We start from the raw sequence: 14,108 nt of genomic DNA, 5'->3' as shown, positions 1-14,108 counted from the left end.
GGATTTTTCCCCTCATCATCAGGCGCTGGATTATGAAGGCCTGAGTGAACCAGTAAACACTCTTCACAGACCTGAACCTTCAACGTTCCATCACACTGTGGAAAGACCACAAGTCTTTGAGATAAAACAGATTCATCTGAACCCATCTATGCATGAACTTGCATTTTTGTACGTATATATTTTCCTAAAGGTCTGAATATCTTTTTCCTCGTAGTGCTTTTATATTGTAATTTTAAATAAAATTGATATAAAATTAAATGTCACACAATTAGTTTACCAGCGTTCTTAATGTCATTTCTTTATCATGCATTTTTGTATGTATATTTTCCTAAATATCTTTGTTTGAATATCTTTTTCTTCTCCTCTTTCCTACCTTTTATTTGTCCGTTTAATGGGTTTCTGTTTTAAACTTTTTTATAACATTAGTTGTGTGCTTTTATATACAGAATATAATATTTTTTATATATACTAGTGCTTTTATATGATATTTTTAAATAAAATGTATACAAAATAATGAATTAAATTAATAAAATAAAATAGAAATGATGGCATATTTACACTTGCTTTTGATGTATATTATTTTAAATGGTAAAATATATGAAATATGCAATTTTTTTAGGGTCTTAAAATAAAATGATAAAAAGATTTGCAGATAGTTGCCCTGCGTTAGCGTCAGTGATGACACTAGAAGATTATTTTTGAGCTCAATCATTTCATTAAGAATGAAGATGAAGATAAATGATCTCATCATCGTTTGGTTGGTTGGATGATAACTGTGTTGTTGGTTTGGTTGGTTCACTGTTGGTTGTTTTTTTTTGGAAGATTACTTGGTTGTTTGTTTCGTTGGTTGCTGGACCATTAATTGTTTGATTAGCTGGTTCTCCGTTGGTTAGATGATTACTTGGTTGGTTGTTTGTTTGGATGATTGGTTGGTTGTTGGAAAAAAGACGTTTGGTTTTTTATCTGTTTCTTTATTTGGTAGGTTGAACAATTACTTAATTGGTTGGTTTAATATCTGACTGGTTGGTTAAGTTTTTTGTCTGGTTAGTTGGATGATGATTGGTTGGTTGGTTCTTAAATAATTATTTTTTGTCTTTTATTATTTGCTTGATTAAACGATGAACTAATTAGTTGGTGGTTTGGTTAGTTTGTTGGATTACTAGTTGGCTCATTGGTCGTTTGAATGGTTGGTTTGTTGAGGGGCCGGTTGGTCAGTTTGTTTGGATAATTTGTTGGTAAGTTGGTTGGACGAGTAGTTGGTGGGTTGTCTATTTCGTTTTTTTGTTGGTTGACCTAATGGCTGGTTGGTTGGATGATTAGTTGTTTGTTTTGTCAGTTCTTTAGTATGTTGGTTTATATTTTGATTGTTGGATGATCACTTTATTGGTTGGTTGGACGCGTAGTCGTTGGTTGATTGTCTGTTTATTTGGTGGGTTGGAGGATCACTTGGTTGGTGGTCTGGTTAGTAGTTCTGTTGGTTTACTTGTTAGCTGGTCGGTTGGATGATTAGTTTGTTTGGTTGGTTGATTCATTTGGTTGTTTTGAATATTGAGTCAGTTGGATGATTATTAGTTGGTTGTTGAACGAATCTTTGTTGGTTGTTTGGGTTGATTATTTGGTTGGATGATTGGTTTACATCCAATGGAGACTGTAACGACGCGTCAACGATGAAAAGAAAATGTTGTTGCTCAGTGCGTCCGTCATGTGTCGTACAATTGAATTGTTCCTGAGATTCGACAGTGAAAACAGTCACACATGAGCTCAGCAGTAATTACATGCAGCTGCACACAGTTGTGAAAACATTACAGACACAAGGTGACCATGACAGCATCTGAGGCATGTCTCATAAATCTGGACTCCAAACACACTCTGGCATGTGAACTCAACCGTGTTCCACAGACTTACATCAGTATGGAAGGAAATGTGCCAAGAATTTCCAACACAGTTGTTACAGCACCAAAAACAGCATTGGAATTGTAATGGTTTACGACACATTGAATTTTATATTTATTTGTGCATTGAAAACAAATATATGTCATAAAAATGACAGTGTTTCTGTTTTTCGATGCTGTAAAAAAACAGTATAATAAATTCAAATGCAAAGTCTGAACGCACACATTTACTTCCATACTTGTCTTTGGTGGCCCGGATATAAAAACTGATTTAATAACTAAATTTCTTATTATGACTTGATATTGAATTTGTACAATTTTTTATGTTTTTTCTTTACATTAATTGTTTAAAAGGAAAATATCTGTCAATTACATTTCTTTACACATTGAATTCCACACTAATCTATTCCTATATTGAAAAAACAAACAATAGATGGCAGACACAACATGTAATGTTTATTTTGTAATTTAAAGTCTTATTTTGATGTTGTCAAAATTCAGTGTTAGAAATGTACAGTATATCCACATAATGATGGCACACATTTACCTCATACTTCTTATTGGTTGAAACTGTTCCCCCTAATCTCTCACTGACTTTACATTGAGTATTGTTGCATTTTATTGTATCGCATTGTTACAATTGAAATGATTATTCTTTATATGTAACTTTTTTTTGACATGTTTAATTTTACACTTGGACGATAAGAAACACATTCACATCCATTAATCAGCAGTTGTTGTTTTACTGTCATTGTTCTGTCATTTCTTATTTCCTCCATCACATCCATATTCAGTGTATGGCGTCACTAGAGTTCCCCAAAGTCCTGCAGCAACAACAACACACTCCTCCATTTGTATCCGTCTTTCAGCAAATCATTAACTTCACTTGTCTTTCAGTGACAAACTTTTCATTCAATGAACCAGTTCACAGATCTAAATGCTCCACGATACACAGTTAAAATACATACTTTAAAAGATCAAGACTCGACCGAGACAAACACAGGAGTCTCTGGAAATTAGGATAAAGCACAAATAAGTGTCTTGAGATGTTTCTTGAAGGAGTCAGTAGATCATCAAACACAGATGTTTCTTGAAGGAGTCAGTAGATCATCAAACACAGATGTTTCTTGAAGGAGTCAGTAGATCATCAAACACAGATGTTTCTTGAAGGAGTCAGTAGATCATCAAACACACATGTTTCTTGAAGGAGTCAGTAGATCATCAAACACAGATGTTTCTTGAAGGAGTCAGTAGATCATCAAACACAGATGTTTCTTGAAGGAGTCAGTAGATCATCAAACACAGATGTTTCTTGAAGGGGTCAGTAGATCATCAAACACAGATGTTTCTTGAAGGGGTCAGTAGATCATCAAACACAGATGTTTCTTGAAGGAGTCAGTAGATCATCAAACACAGATGTTTCTTGAAGGAGTCAGTAGATCATCAAACACACATGTTTCTTGAAGGAGTCAGTAGATCATCAAACACAGATGTTTCTTGAAGGAGTCAGTAGATCATCAAACACAGAGATGTTTCTTGAAGGAGTCAGTAGATCATCAAACACAGAGATGTTTCTTGAAGGAGTCAGAAGATCATCAAACACAGATGTTTCTTGAAGGAGTCAGTAGATCATCAAACACAGATGTTTCTTGAAGGAGTCAGTAGATCATCAAACACAGATGTTTCTTGAAGGAGTCAGTAGATCATCAAACACAGATGTTTCTTGAAGGAGTCAGTAGATCATCAAACACAGATGTTTCTTGAAGGAGTCAGTAGATCATCAAACACAGATGTTTCTTGAAGGAGTCAGTAGATCATCAAACACAGATGTTTCTTGAAGGAGTCAGTAGATCATCAAACACAGATATTTCTTGAAGGAGTCAGTAGATCATCAAACACAGATATTTCTTGAAGGAGTCAGTAGATCATCAAACACAGAGATGGTTCCAAAGCTTAGGAGCAACAGTCTGGAAGGATTTCTCTCCTCTGGTCCTGAAGTTCAGGAACCATCAGTAGATTCTGATCCACAGACCTCAGAGCCTGAGCAGGCAGCCAGGGAAGAGTTTTAAGGATCAGAGAAATGTGAGTTCTAAGATCCTAATCCATCTCTAAGAGAGAAATTAGCACCAAAAACTGAAAACTTTACACCACAGTAAAAAATACAATAGCAAGCGTTGCAAAAAAACATTTAACTGCATGAAACAACATGTCATCTTAACGCTGAATCACCAAGAGCTCTGGACTGATATACTTTAATAATAATAATATATATAATAATATACTTTCACACAAGATGTTTGTGTATTTGAATCTATGTATGTCTGGTTGCAGGCCGACGATGGTGTTCTGTACGTGTGAGTCTGAGTGTGAGTTTGTGTTTAAGTGTTATTTATATGCAACAAGGACTCTGAACTTCTGTTTGTAGAGTTTGTGTTTTACTAATTTTCACTAGTCAAGAGTCACACGCTAATGTTATATCAGAGAAAATCTGATTTCTTTTTCTAAATCAAACACCTCTAGGCAGTGATAATAAAAAGTACTTTCTTTTTTATTTGTTTGTCCTCAGACAGGGACAGGGACCACTGCTGTATCAAGTTTCGCTGTGGAAATATAGAGATATGCAGATTATTCAGGTCACTTGTGGTGTAGAAACATCTCAACAGCAGGTTTGTTTCTCACCGCACTGGCCTTGCATGTCACCGGGTCACCTCAACTGTTTATTTTTAGGGCCACCACACCCTCCACACTTGTGATGCTCCAGTGGTCCTGGATGTTTATGTCCGTGTGTTTGACCACAAGCCGTTTAAAGAACCCGACAAACTGCAGGGCCAGTGATCAAACAGTGTCCGCCTCAGATCAGAACGGCTTCCTGTTTCCTTCGATGGTATCTCCCGATCCCATAGTGTGTGTCTGTGTGTCTGTGTGGATGATTGTCGAGACAACTGTTGCAAAAGACTTGCCAAGTTCCAAAACAAACAAAAAAAATTCTTTCAATGTTTTACATTCCATTACAAATATTACTAATACTTACTATATAACAGGCTCAACGTTCTATTAAGCAGATTATAAAAAAAAGATTATATTAATATTTTGTCGGTGCTCTGAATTTACATCTTTTTGTAAATCATTGGACGACTTGTCACTCTCTGTGGTACAGAATTTTTCGGCGGCATGAGCTACTGCTGTTGTTGTGCAAGATCATTTAAAAGGACCACATGCAAATACTGAAAATAGTCCTATTTTCATGATAATAAATATTAAAGAAATCTTGTTTGGATGTCAATGAGCTGCTTGGCAGGAGACTCTCTTTATCACCATCCAAATGAAGCGGAAGTTTACAGTTACAAGTAAGTTACAATAAAGATGGTTTATTACAAACACAACAAAATAACTAAAGGGTCCAATACCTCAAACAAAAGTCCACGGAATGTCCAAAAACCAAATCAGGAAATATACGGGATCATGAAACAAATACAAATACAAACACTATTAAAGAGTCCAATATCGAAAACACAATCAAATGTCCAATATCTCCACGGAATGTCCAAAAAAGGGATAATGAAACAAAATAAAACGGGAAATATGCAGGTCAAAACACTTGTAAACTCATACAATAACTTCCACAACAATCATTTCAGAAGGCTGAACGTCCAAGTGAAGCACAGGATACGAATGGAAGATACAGAGTCAATTAGCAACGCCAGGAAAACATTGTTGTTGGGCACCAGGTGTGGAGGCAGGTGTCAAGTCTATGGCGAGAAAAAAGTCGAAGAAGAAACAGGAAGTGACAAACCAAAGCAAGACCAGAATAAAAGGGAAACACCTCGATTGTTATGTTAGCAGCGACGCTCAGAGGTGGAAGAAGAACTGGATGTTTATGGACGTTTGGAGATCTAGAAGTGCTGCTTCTATAGCGTGGAATTATATAGACGCAGTGAAGCGACGCAATCTGGCCATAAACAGTCGAACCGCAGGACCTTCTGCTGGGATGAGAAGTTATTTCCAGTGTAAAATAACAAACCAGGTTTTCCTCAAAGGCCGACTTGGCGAGGCGACATGTCAGCAGCCATTACAGCTCTCTGACTTCACTGAGCTTTTTCCAGACGTCTCTGCCAACAGTCTGGAGATGGATTTGATCACTGCGGGCAGCTGACCGAGCAACACGACCAGCGGCGCTCTTAGATGACTGAGGAGCTCTTAGAAGTTTACGGCCAACAAAACAAAAATAGAAATCAACACCAGGAAGCTTCTTCAGCTCTGAGGAGACCTTATATCTATAGACACTCTTGTCACAACACCTTCTTCTTTTTAACCCTAGAGTTGACCTCGCATCTGTTTTTTGCTCTTTTATCTTCTTAAAGTGAATCTTTCTTTAACTCCAAATGATTTTTCATCCTGATTTAGATCAAACTGTAATTTTAGACTTAAAATATCACGTTATTGTTTATAGCTTTAATGGTTTTGTTAGATCATCTTCCAGGCTTTTCGTTATTTATGTTTATTCTATAAATAATCATGTTTTTTTAAATAGCATATATTTATTAAAATCCAACAATGATCAAGTATAGATTTAGAATTATTTTTGTTTATATATTATATATATATACACTTATTGATGGAATCAAATCATATGTTTCTTATGTTCTTTGTATTCTTACTTTTTTTTAAACTCTTTCTTTCACTATCGATCTTTTATTATTATCAGTTGGGATTTTATTCTACTGTAAATTCATAAAAAGTATAATTTTAAATCACTTATTTCTGTAGATCGTGTCTCTAGTATTTATCTCAAATTATAATTATTATTTTTACTCCTTTTTTTGAATTATTTATGGTTTTATTTGTATTCATTGATCCATAATTATATACAACAACACTAACTATAGCCCTCAAATATATTGAACAAATTATATTTGGTTATTATCATGAAGGACAACTCGGTCAAGTAAAGGGAAAGATGGATACGTTTCAGAAAACCTACGTGAAAAAAATTAATTTAAATTGTGATTAAATTCAAACCAACTTCTTTAAATTTCTTCTTCTCATTCAGTGAAGCTTTAATCAGTTGTCAAATGTATTTTTTCATACTTGGGCAAAGCAGGGTTATTAAAAAAATAATCCATTCGTTCAGTTCAAGCAACATTTGATTGATGTGTCCTTCACTCTGAATTAAACTACGTAATTCTTTCTGCCAGTGTAGGACCCTCACATGCCGTGAGCGCTCGATACAAGTTCAATTTCATCGCAGACGTGGTGGAGAAGATCGCTCCAGCCGTGGTCCACATCGAACTCTTTCTCAGGTGCCAAATATCTTGCAAGAGTGTGGAGTCAGAACTAAACGTAAACCACGTCTCAAACACCCGCCAGGCATCCTCTGTTCGGCCGCAACATCCCTTTGTCGAGCGGATCTGGATTTGTGATGTCAGAGCAAGGCCTGATCGTAACCAACGCCCACGTGGTCAGCAGCAGCACCCAGGTGTCGGGCCAGCAGCACCTCAAGGTACCAGTCAGATGTTGATCGCGGACATGTAGAATCCCACAGACACGAGTCGTTTACATCCTGGAGATGATTTACGAGAGTCCAAGTTAGTGTTTAAACACAGACTAAACTGGTGTGCAGAGGCCTAACCACAGAATGTGGATGATACACTAAGGTTGAGTGCACATCAAAGCAAGCTCTTCTTTTAGCCGTAGTAAAAGTTAACCGTCTAATTCTTGGTGTCCGTTGTCTTTCCTCAAGGTCCAGATGCAGAACGGTGACGTGTATGAAGCAAATATCAAAGACATTGATAAGAAGTCAGACATCGCAACCATCAAAGTCAACCCTCAGGTGAGTCAGCAGTGAGAAGACGAACAGGACTTCAAACTTCTATTCATTCACAGTAAGTGAAAAAAAATGTGTTACATGACGATCCTGTAGCATTCACTCAATGTCCGTCCTCTTGATTTACAAACTGGCCTCTTTAAAAGTGTCTGGGACAGATTTAGAGAGTCCTCTTTACGTGCAGCAGTCCAACATCTGCGGAACACCTGAGACTGAACACCTGGAACAATAAAATAAAAAAGTGTCTTTTGGTAACAATTGTTTTACACACTCTAGCAGTTGATGCACTTCACTTTTATTTTACTTTATGTTTGTGTACATTAGCTTCGTTCAGTCGTTATTTGTCAGAATATGGGGTGTTATGTAGCCATTTTGACAGACAAATATATATAAATATATTTATTTATTTTTAATAGCATCAGTCAAACTTACCTTCACTTTGCTGGTAAGTGTACATTTACATTATATAATAATACATAACAAAAACCATCATATATTATTTGCTATATTGCGATTAATGACTTTAATTAAGGTCTTATTTTGCACTTAACTAGAGTATTAAACATGCTTATTCAACATACTGCAGTAATTAAAGCTGCTTTAATACAAAATAAAAGCGTCACAAATAAAGATAAATGTATTTTCTTGTTCACCACAAGATCATTTCCATACAACCCTGGCTTCCAAGATAACTGTTTAGAGAGCTATAAAGTTTTTATGATCCAACGTCAGTATTTACAAACATTATTTAAAGGTGAGGTTGGTGTTTAAAGGGGATGATGCAGAAGTTAAGCGCTTCAATTTAATGATGCTCCTGATAATCCCCGACGGCCTCCTGCACCTTCGCCTACCTTGTAACCTTCCGTAAATTGTTTGTTTACGATTTTTTTCCGGGCTGGCCCTCGTCCAGCAGCTGCGAGACTCCATTAACGGGATTTTTCCAAGATGTCTCAGTGTTTGTGCGAAGGTGGCTGAGGTGAATCATCCCAGGATGGAGCTAAAACCTTTCCCCGGGGTGTCAACAGAGTCCATCACCCAGGGGTTTACAGCCTGTGCACCCCCTCGCATGGGTTTTAGGAGCTCCCCATTATCTCGTCGGTTTTATGTCAATTCCCAGCAGGTGTTGAAGACTTTATGTGCTTTCGTAAAGATACCAGCCAAAATGTTTTCACCACAAGACCAGTGTTGACCCGTTCTTGGAACCTGACGCAAGGTTGAGACGTTAATTAGGACCTTATGAAACCCAAATTTGGATGATGTTTCCATATTGTTGAGTCAGCAGATGAACTAAAGTAAAAGAAAATGAATCTTTTAAAGAATGACCACATAAAAGGTCATATTGTCGTTGAAGATGTCGAAGACCCTCTACACGTGTCAGGCTAGGACGGTCTAGTCCCTGCCAGCCTCCCAGACCTTCCCAGGGTTCCGTAAAGACCCGTAAAGTCGTGGGAGAGTTAAGCTTTCTAAGAAACCTGCGGCCTCGGAGCTGCACTCTCAGATAAAACCTTCTGTCCCGGCAGTGAAAGCGCTCAAAAGAAAAGAACACATGTTCTTCATCAGCTCTGATCGCAAAGCCACATGTGAGCGACCAAAATCATGTGGCCAAGAAAAAAACCTGCTGTCAAAGTACGATAATCACAAGGACTGGTTCCCTGGTTGTCATGGCGCAGGGTATTTATCATGTAATCACTTCCAAACAGTCCATAAATTGAATTTCGAAAGGTTCCGAAAAAGTAGTCTCCCTATCTTGAAGCACCTGTGAGCTCCATCACCAGTAATCATCAGGTTTTACTGACGACATTCATGACCAGGAGCCGTCCCACCCACACTTTAACAAGATCCAGAAACTGTTGACCCGTCAAGACCATATGAAGGAAAATAGTGCGGTCACATTGAACGTTTGGTTCAGTGATTGTAGGGACATTTTCTGCTACAAAGGAAGTTAAAGAGAATGGATTCTAATTTTTCATTTTAATTATCTTTGTCTGGGTAAAACACATCTCACAGCTGGAACAGTTTGAAGAATAAGCCAGCTTGAAACAAGAGAGTCCCGAAGTGGGTCCAGACCAAAAGAAAGAAGGGATTCCTCAAGAAACAGAAACAAACAAAACAAAAACTGAATAAAATCTATTTTTACACTGACGGACAAGTCGGGCTTCTTGAAACAGCGGCGAGACGAATGACTAGTTACACCTTCTTGGAATGCTCTGGAAAGTTATGATCAGTTGTGATGTGTTGTTGAAGCTTCATGAAGCCTTATTGTAAGACTCCACTCGGTGTCTCTCTCTGCTCTATGATCTAATACTTTGAACAAAAGTTCTATTAAAATCTCACATCATTTTCAAACTGAGAGCGCCACCTTCTGAGCTCTAAAAACATGACACCGTTTCATGAAGCTTCATCCACACATCACTATGATTCAATGTTTCATTGAAGACCACACCCTGCATTCGTTTATAAACCTAGCTTTCTTTGATTTAGTCTCTCTAGTCTGGTTCAAGTGTTGGAATGTCCTGGCATCTCTCGGCCAGAAGGTCAGATAAAGGTCATTTTATATTGCTGGTTCATTCTACAGCTGAACTCAAACTATCACAGTTGTTCTTGTTATATTATAATGTTAAAGTAAGAAAGTAAGTAATTTGTATTTATAGAGCGCTTTTCCAGACCAGTGTCACAAAGTGCTTAAACAAATAAAACAATACTCACTAAAATATACTTTAAATGTCAAGATAAAACTGAGAACAGCACAGGAGTTCCAGAAAGTAAAGGCTGCACAAATAAAAATGTATTGTTAAATAGTCAGAATATTGACCTTTATTTAAGTTAGTATATTCTTGACACTTTCCTTCAAGACTACTTTTGTTGTGGTGGTCACGAGCAACGGGTGGTTGACAAAAGAACTTTCTCCAGAGGGTGGATGGCTCTGCCTTAGAGATGAGAGTGAGAAGTGTGGTCATCCGGGCGAGGCATGGAGTAGAGCCGTGTTGTGAGGAGTCCATTGAAGTGGCTGAAGAATCTCATCAGGATGTCTCCTGGAAGCCTCGCTGGTGAGGTGTTCCAGACATGTCCCAATGTTGGAAGTCCAGAGGGGAGACCTAGGAAGATGCTGGAGAGAAAAGATGAAGCATCTAGTTTATAAAAAGGCTTTTATTTTTCTGCAGTGGCAATAGTTCAGGCACCTGTTTCCCAGAATTCAGGGTCATACTTGTGAAATTTTTTCTTTTTAATGTCTCTGGGCGTGTCAACAAAACACCAGATTCTTGTCTCAGAAGACCAGCAGATGACATCATCTCATAAGAACTGTGCGAGATTAATAGAAGCCAAAGAGGAGGATGAAGGGAGGGAAAAGAAAACTGCGGTCCAAACACTCCACCCTCAAAAATATCAGACGAGTTTTGCATAATTCTTTAGTTTCCTCTCAGCTGTGCGACTGTCCAGCTTCTCTGTTTTCAGGACAATACATGGTTCGATAACAAGTATAGTTTATGCTCCTATGATCATACTGATGGGATCATCTTATGGTTTGGGTGACTTCACAGGAAGAAAGACTGCAACAGTGTCTTCTAATGTCTCTTCTTTCAGGGAAAACTTCCATTGCTGCTTCTGGGTCACAGTGCCGACCTGAGACCCGGTGAGTTCGTCGTGGCCATCGGCAGCCCCTTCGCCCTCCAGAACACGGTCACCACGGGCATCGTCAGCACCGCTCAGAGGGACGGCAAGGAGCTGGGCCTCAGGGACTCAGACATGGACTACATCCAGACGGACGCCATCATTAACGTGAGACCACAAAGACACATGTGGGTGTGGAGATGGTAACAGACCTTAATGAGTGTTTGTTTCCCGACAGTACGGGAACTCTGGGGGTCCGCTTGTTAATTTGGTGAGTTCATCCCTTAAGTTTAAAATCATCCAGTGGCTTCAGGCCAGGTTGTAACGGCTTCTATTGTTGGCGATTCCCCAATACAAGGACGGAGAGGTGATCGGAATCAACACCCTCAAGGTGGCGGCCGGGATCTCGTTCGCGATACCGTCAGATCGGATCACTCGCTTTCTGAACGACTCTAACGACAAACACAACAAAGGTACGTCGCTGTTGCTTCGGCACTGGATCGTGACCAGCTGACCGTAAGTCACGACTTTGTCTTCCAGATGTGAGATCAGTCAAGAAGCGCTTCGTGGGAATACGGATGTTGACCATCACGCCAACGTGAGTTTGTCCGGCGTAACGGTGTTCCACAAGGACTCGTCCTTTGTCCTTTATCTTTAGAAAATAAAACTCGAGTCTTGGAATGTTGTGATGTTTACTAAGTAATGGAAAAGATTTCTCTAGTCATTATGAAGATTCTTCCTTGACCTGAATATGTTTTGATGTTGAGGCTGAAACAATTAAAAAGAAAAGCCATTTAATATTAGGACATGAGAATATTATAGAGTCAATACATAGTAATATAGAGAACATATATTGTTTTAACATTAATTATGGAAATACAATACAATTATGGAATAAAAAGAATTGAGGTTTAAGCGAGATATTGGGATATCTATGATATATCAAATTGTGTGCCGACTCAGTTTTACTATGAGTAATTCATTGTTACTTTAACCCCTGTCCCTGGGTCAAGGTGACCTGAAAAACAAATGTGTTTTCGGTATCCCTTGTGTTGTCTTTTGGTTAAGGTGAGCCACCTACCTGGCTAAATACAAACACAGTGGCCGAGGTTGTTCATCTTCACCCAGAGACAACACAAGGTATACAAAAAAAAGTAGGACTGTGCCAGGCAGCTCATTTACACCATTTTAAAATCAAATATGTATATAACCATACATATTACTTATTACATTAGTATTACACACAAAGTACACAAGCATGCATGGGAGTTCATGCTGCTGCACAGAGAGTGACAAATCTTCAAATAGTTTGCATATCAAGATGATAATCCAGAACGCCACTAAAATAAATTTCCAAAACCATTATTGAAACCCATCTGTTTACACCGAGTTTTAAGAGTTGTGTGTCTATTCCTCAGGTTAATTTCTGAACTGAAGCAGAAGAACCCAGACTTTCCTGACGTGCCCAGCGGAATATACGTCCATGAAGTCGTTCCAAACTCACCTGCACAGAAGTACGACTCGTTCACCTGCAGAAGAAAACTTGATCATAAACCTAAACATTCCTTCTCCCTTGTCCTCAGAGGGGGGATCAGAGACGGCGACATCATCGTGAAGCTCAACGGAAAACCTCTGAAGACCACGGCGGACCTGCAGGGGGCGCTGCAGGATGAGACAGCGCTCCTTCTGGAGGTCAGGAGGGACAACGATGACCTACTTTTTAACATCGAGCCAGACGTGATCATGCAGTAGACACTGGAATCCCTGACGGAGCGACAGTCTGGCTCTAGTTTCGGTTCCATTCCTTTGGTTCCGCTCCTGTGAGGCGCAGTCTTTATATACAAGTGTAAAAAAACATTGAAGAAACGTGGTATTAACTTGTCGGTACCGAAGAACAAAGGCGGTGCATTGCTGTTTTGAGCTGCCCTCTCAGGAACATTTGAGTGCTAAGAACACATAATAACAAAAAGAATACTTGATGTGTTTTATTTTTGTGTAAAATGTTGTACCTCGGAAAACAACTGATTCAGCAACATGGGATTTGACAGATGTACAGAGTTAATGGATGACTCTCTACAACGAAGGGTTTTTGTGAAAGTAGAAGCTTCAACATTCCTTCACGTTGACTGGATCCTGACGAAACTAGGGATGAGCGACTTGTTCACAACTTGGCAGTTCAACTCACAAGACCCCTGGGATGGAGGCCAACATTGTATCACCTTCTAACATGACTGTGTCCTTAGATGCCTTTTTTTTCCCCCCAGATGAACGGGCAGACTAACCCCGGGTCTAGAAAATGTTCATCATCGTCTGTGTGGTTTGTGGTCAGTACAATCTTCCATTGCTGTAACTTCCAAATGTGAAGCGAATTAGTCCAGGTTTGGCACAACCGTAGTTCTGCACTCTGAGTGTTTACAGTGACTTAACAGGAAATCTGAATCCAACAATAAAGATTTCACGACGTTGTGTTTTTGTAAATATTTGAAAAATGTAGGTCGGAGGCTATTTCTGTCTGGAACTAACTAAGAGGTATTGAGGCGCAGAAGTACAGTACCTGTGGAAACGGCTTCGCTCCTTTCATAACCAGTCATAAACATTCCTCAACGGAAGCCCCAAGAACGGAATGTCGGGAAGGGGGTGCGAGGGTTTTGGGGGGCTGAGCACAAAGGAAACACTTTTGAGTTCCAGCGATAAATTCGCTGCAGACAGACGTCGAGGGTATTCTCAAGTGTGGAGCCCCAAAAATAAACCAAGTGTAGAGGTATGTTGTTTTCACATGTGCT

General features: G+C 38.9%; 1 protein-coding gene across 1 annotated transcript in view; it reads left to right on the top strand.

The window, feature by feature from the left end:
* htra3b (HtrA serine peptidase 3b) overlaps positions 1-13,737 on the top strand; it is a 15,752-nt gene extending 2,015 nt beyond the window's left edge. The window contains exons 2-10 of the mRNA XM_087788483.1: positions 7,093-7,192; positions 7,260-7,392; positions 7,633-7,722; positions 11,299-11,493; positions 11,564-11,596; positions 11,684-11,798; positions 11,866-11,923; positions 12,744-12,839; positions 12,909-13,737. Coding sequence (XP_087644609.1) covers positions 7,093-7,192; positions 7,260-7,392; positions 7,633-7,722; positions 11,299-11,493; positions 11,564-11,596; positions 11,684-11,798; positions 11,866-11,923; positions 12,744-12,839; positions 12,909-13,077 — 989 coding nt within the window. The 3' untranslated portion in view covers positions 13,078-13,737. The remainder of the gene's footprint in view (positions 1-7,092; positions 7,193-7,259; positions 7,393-7,632; positions 7,723-11,298; positions 11,494-11,563; positions 11,597-11,683; positions 11,799-11,865; positions 11,924-12,743; positions 12,840-12,908) is intronic.
* Positions 13,738-14,108: the final 371 nt, after the last annotated feature.

Source organism: Callionymus lyra, chromosome 4 (genome assembly GCF_982586985.1).
Source record: "Callionymus lyra chromosome 4, fCalLyr1.hap1.1, whole genome shotgun sequence".
Classification (NCBI taxonomy): Eukaryota; Metazoa; Chordata; class Actinopteri; order Syngnathiformes; family Callionymidae; genus Callionymus; species Callionymus lyra.
The sequence above is the reverse complement of the archived record's forward strand: the minus strand, read 5'-3'. Positions and strand labels throughout refer to the sequence as shown.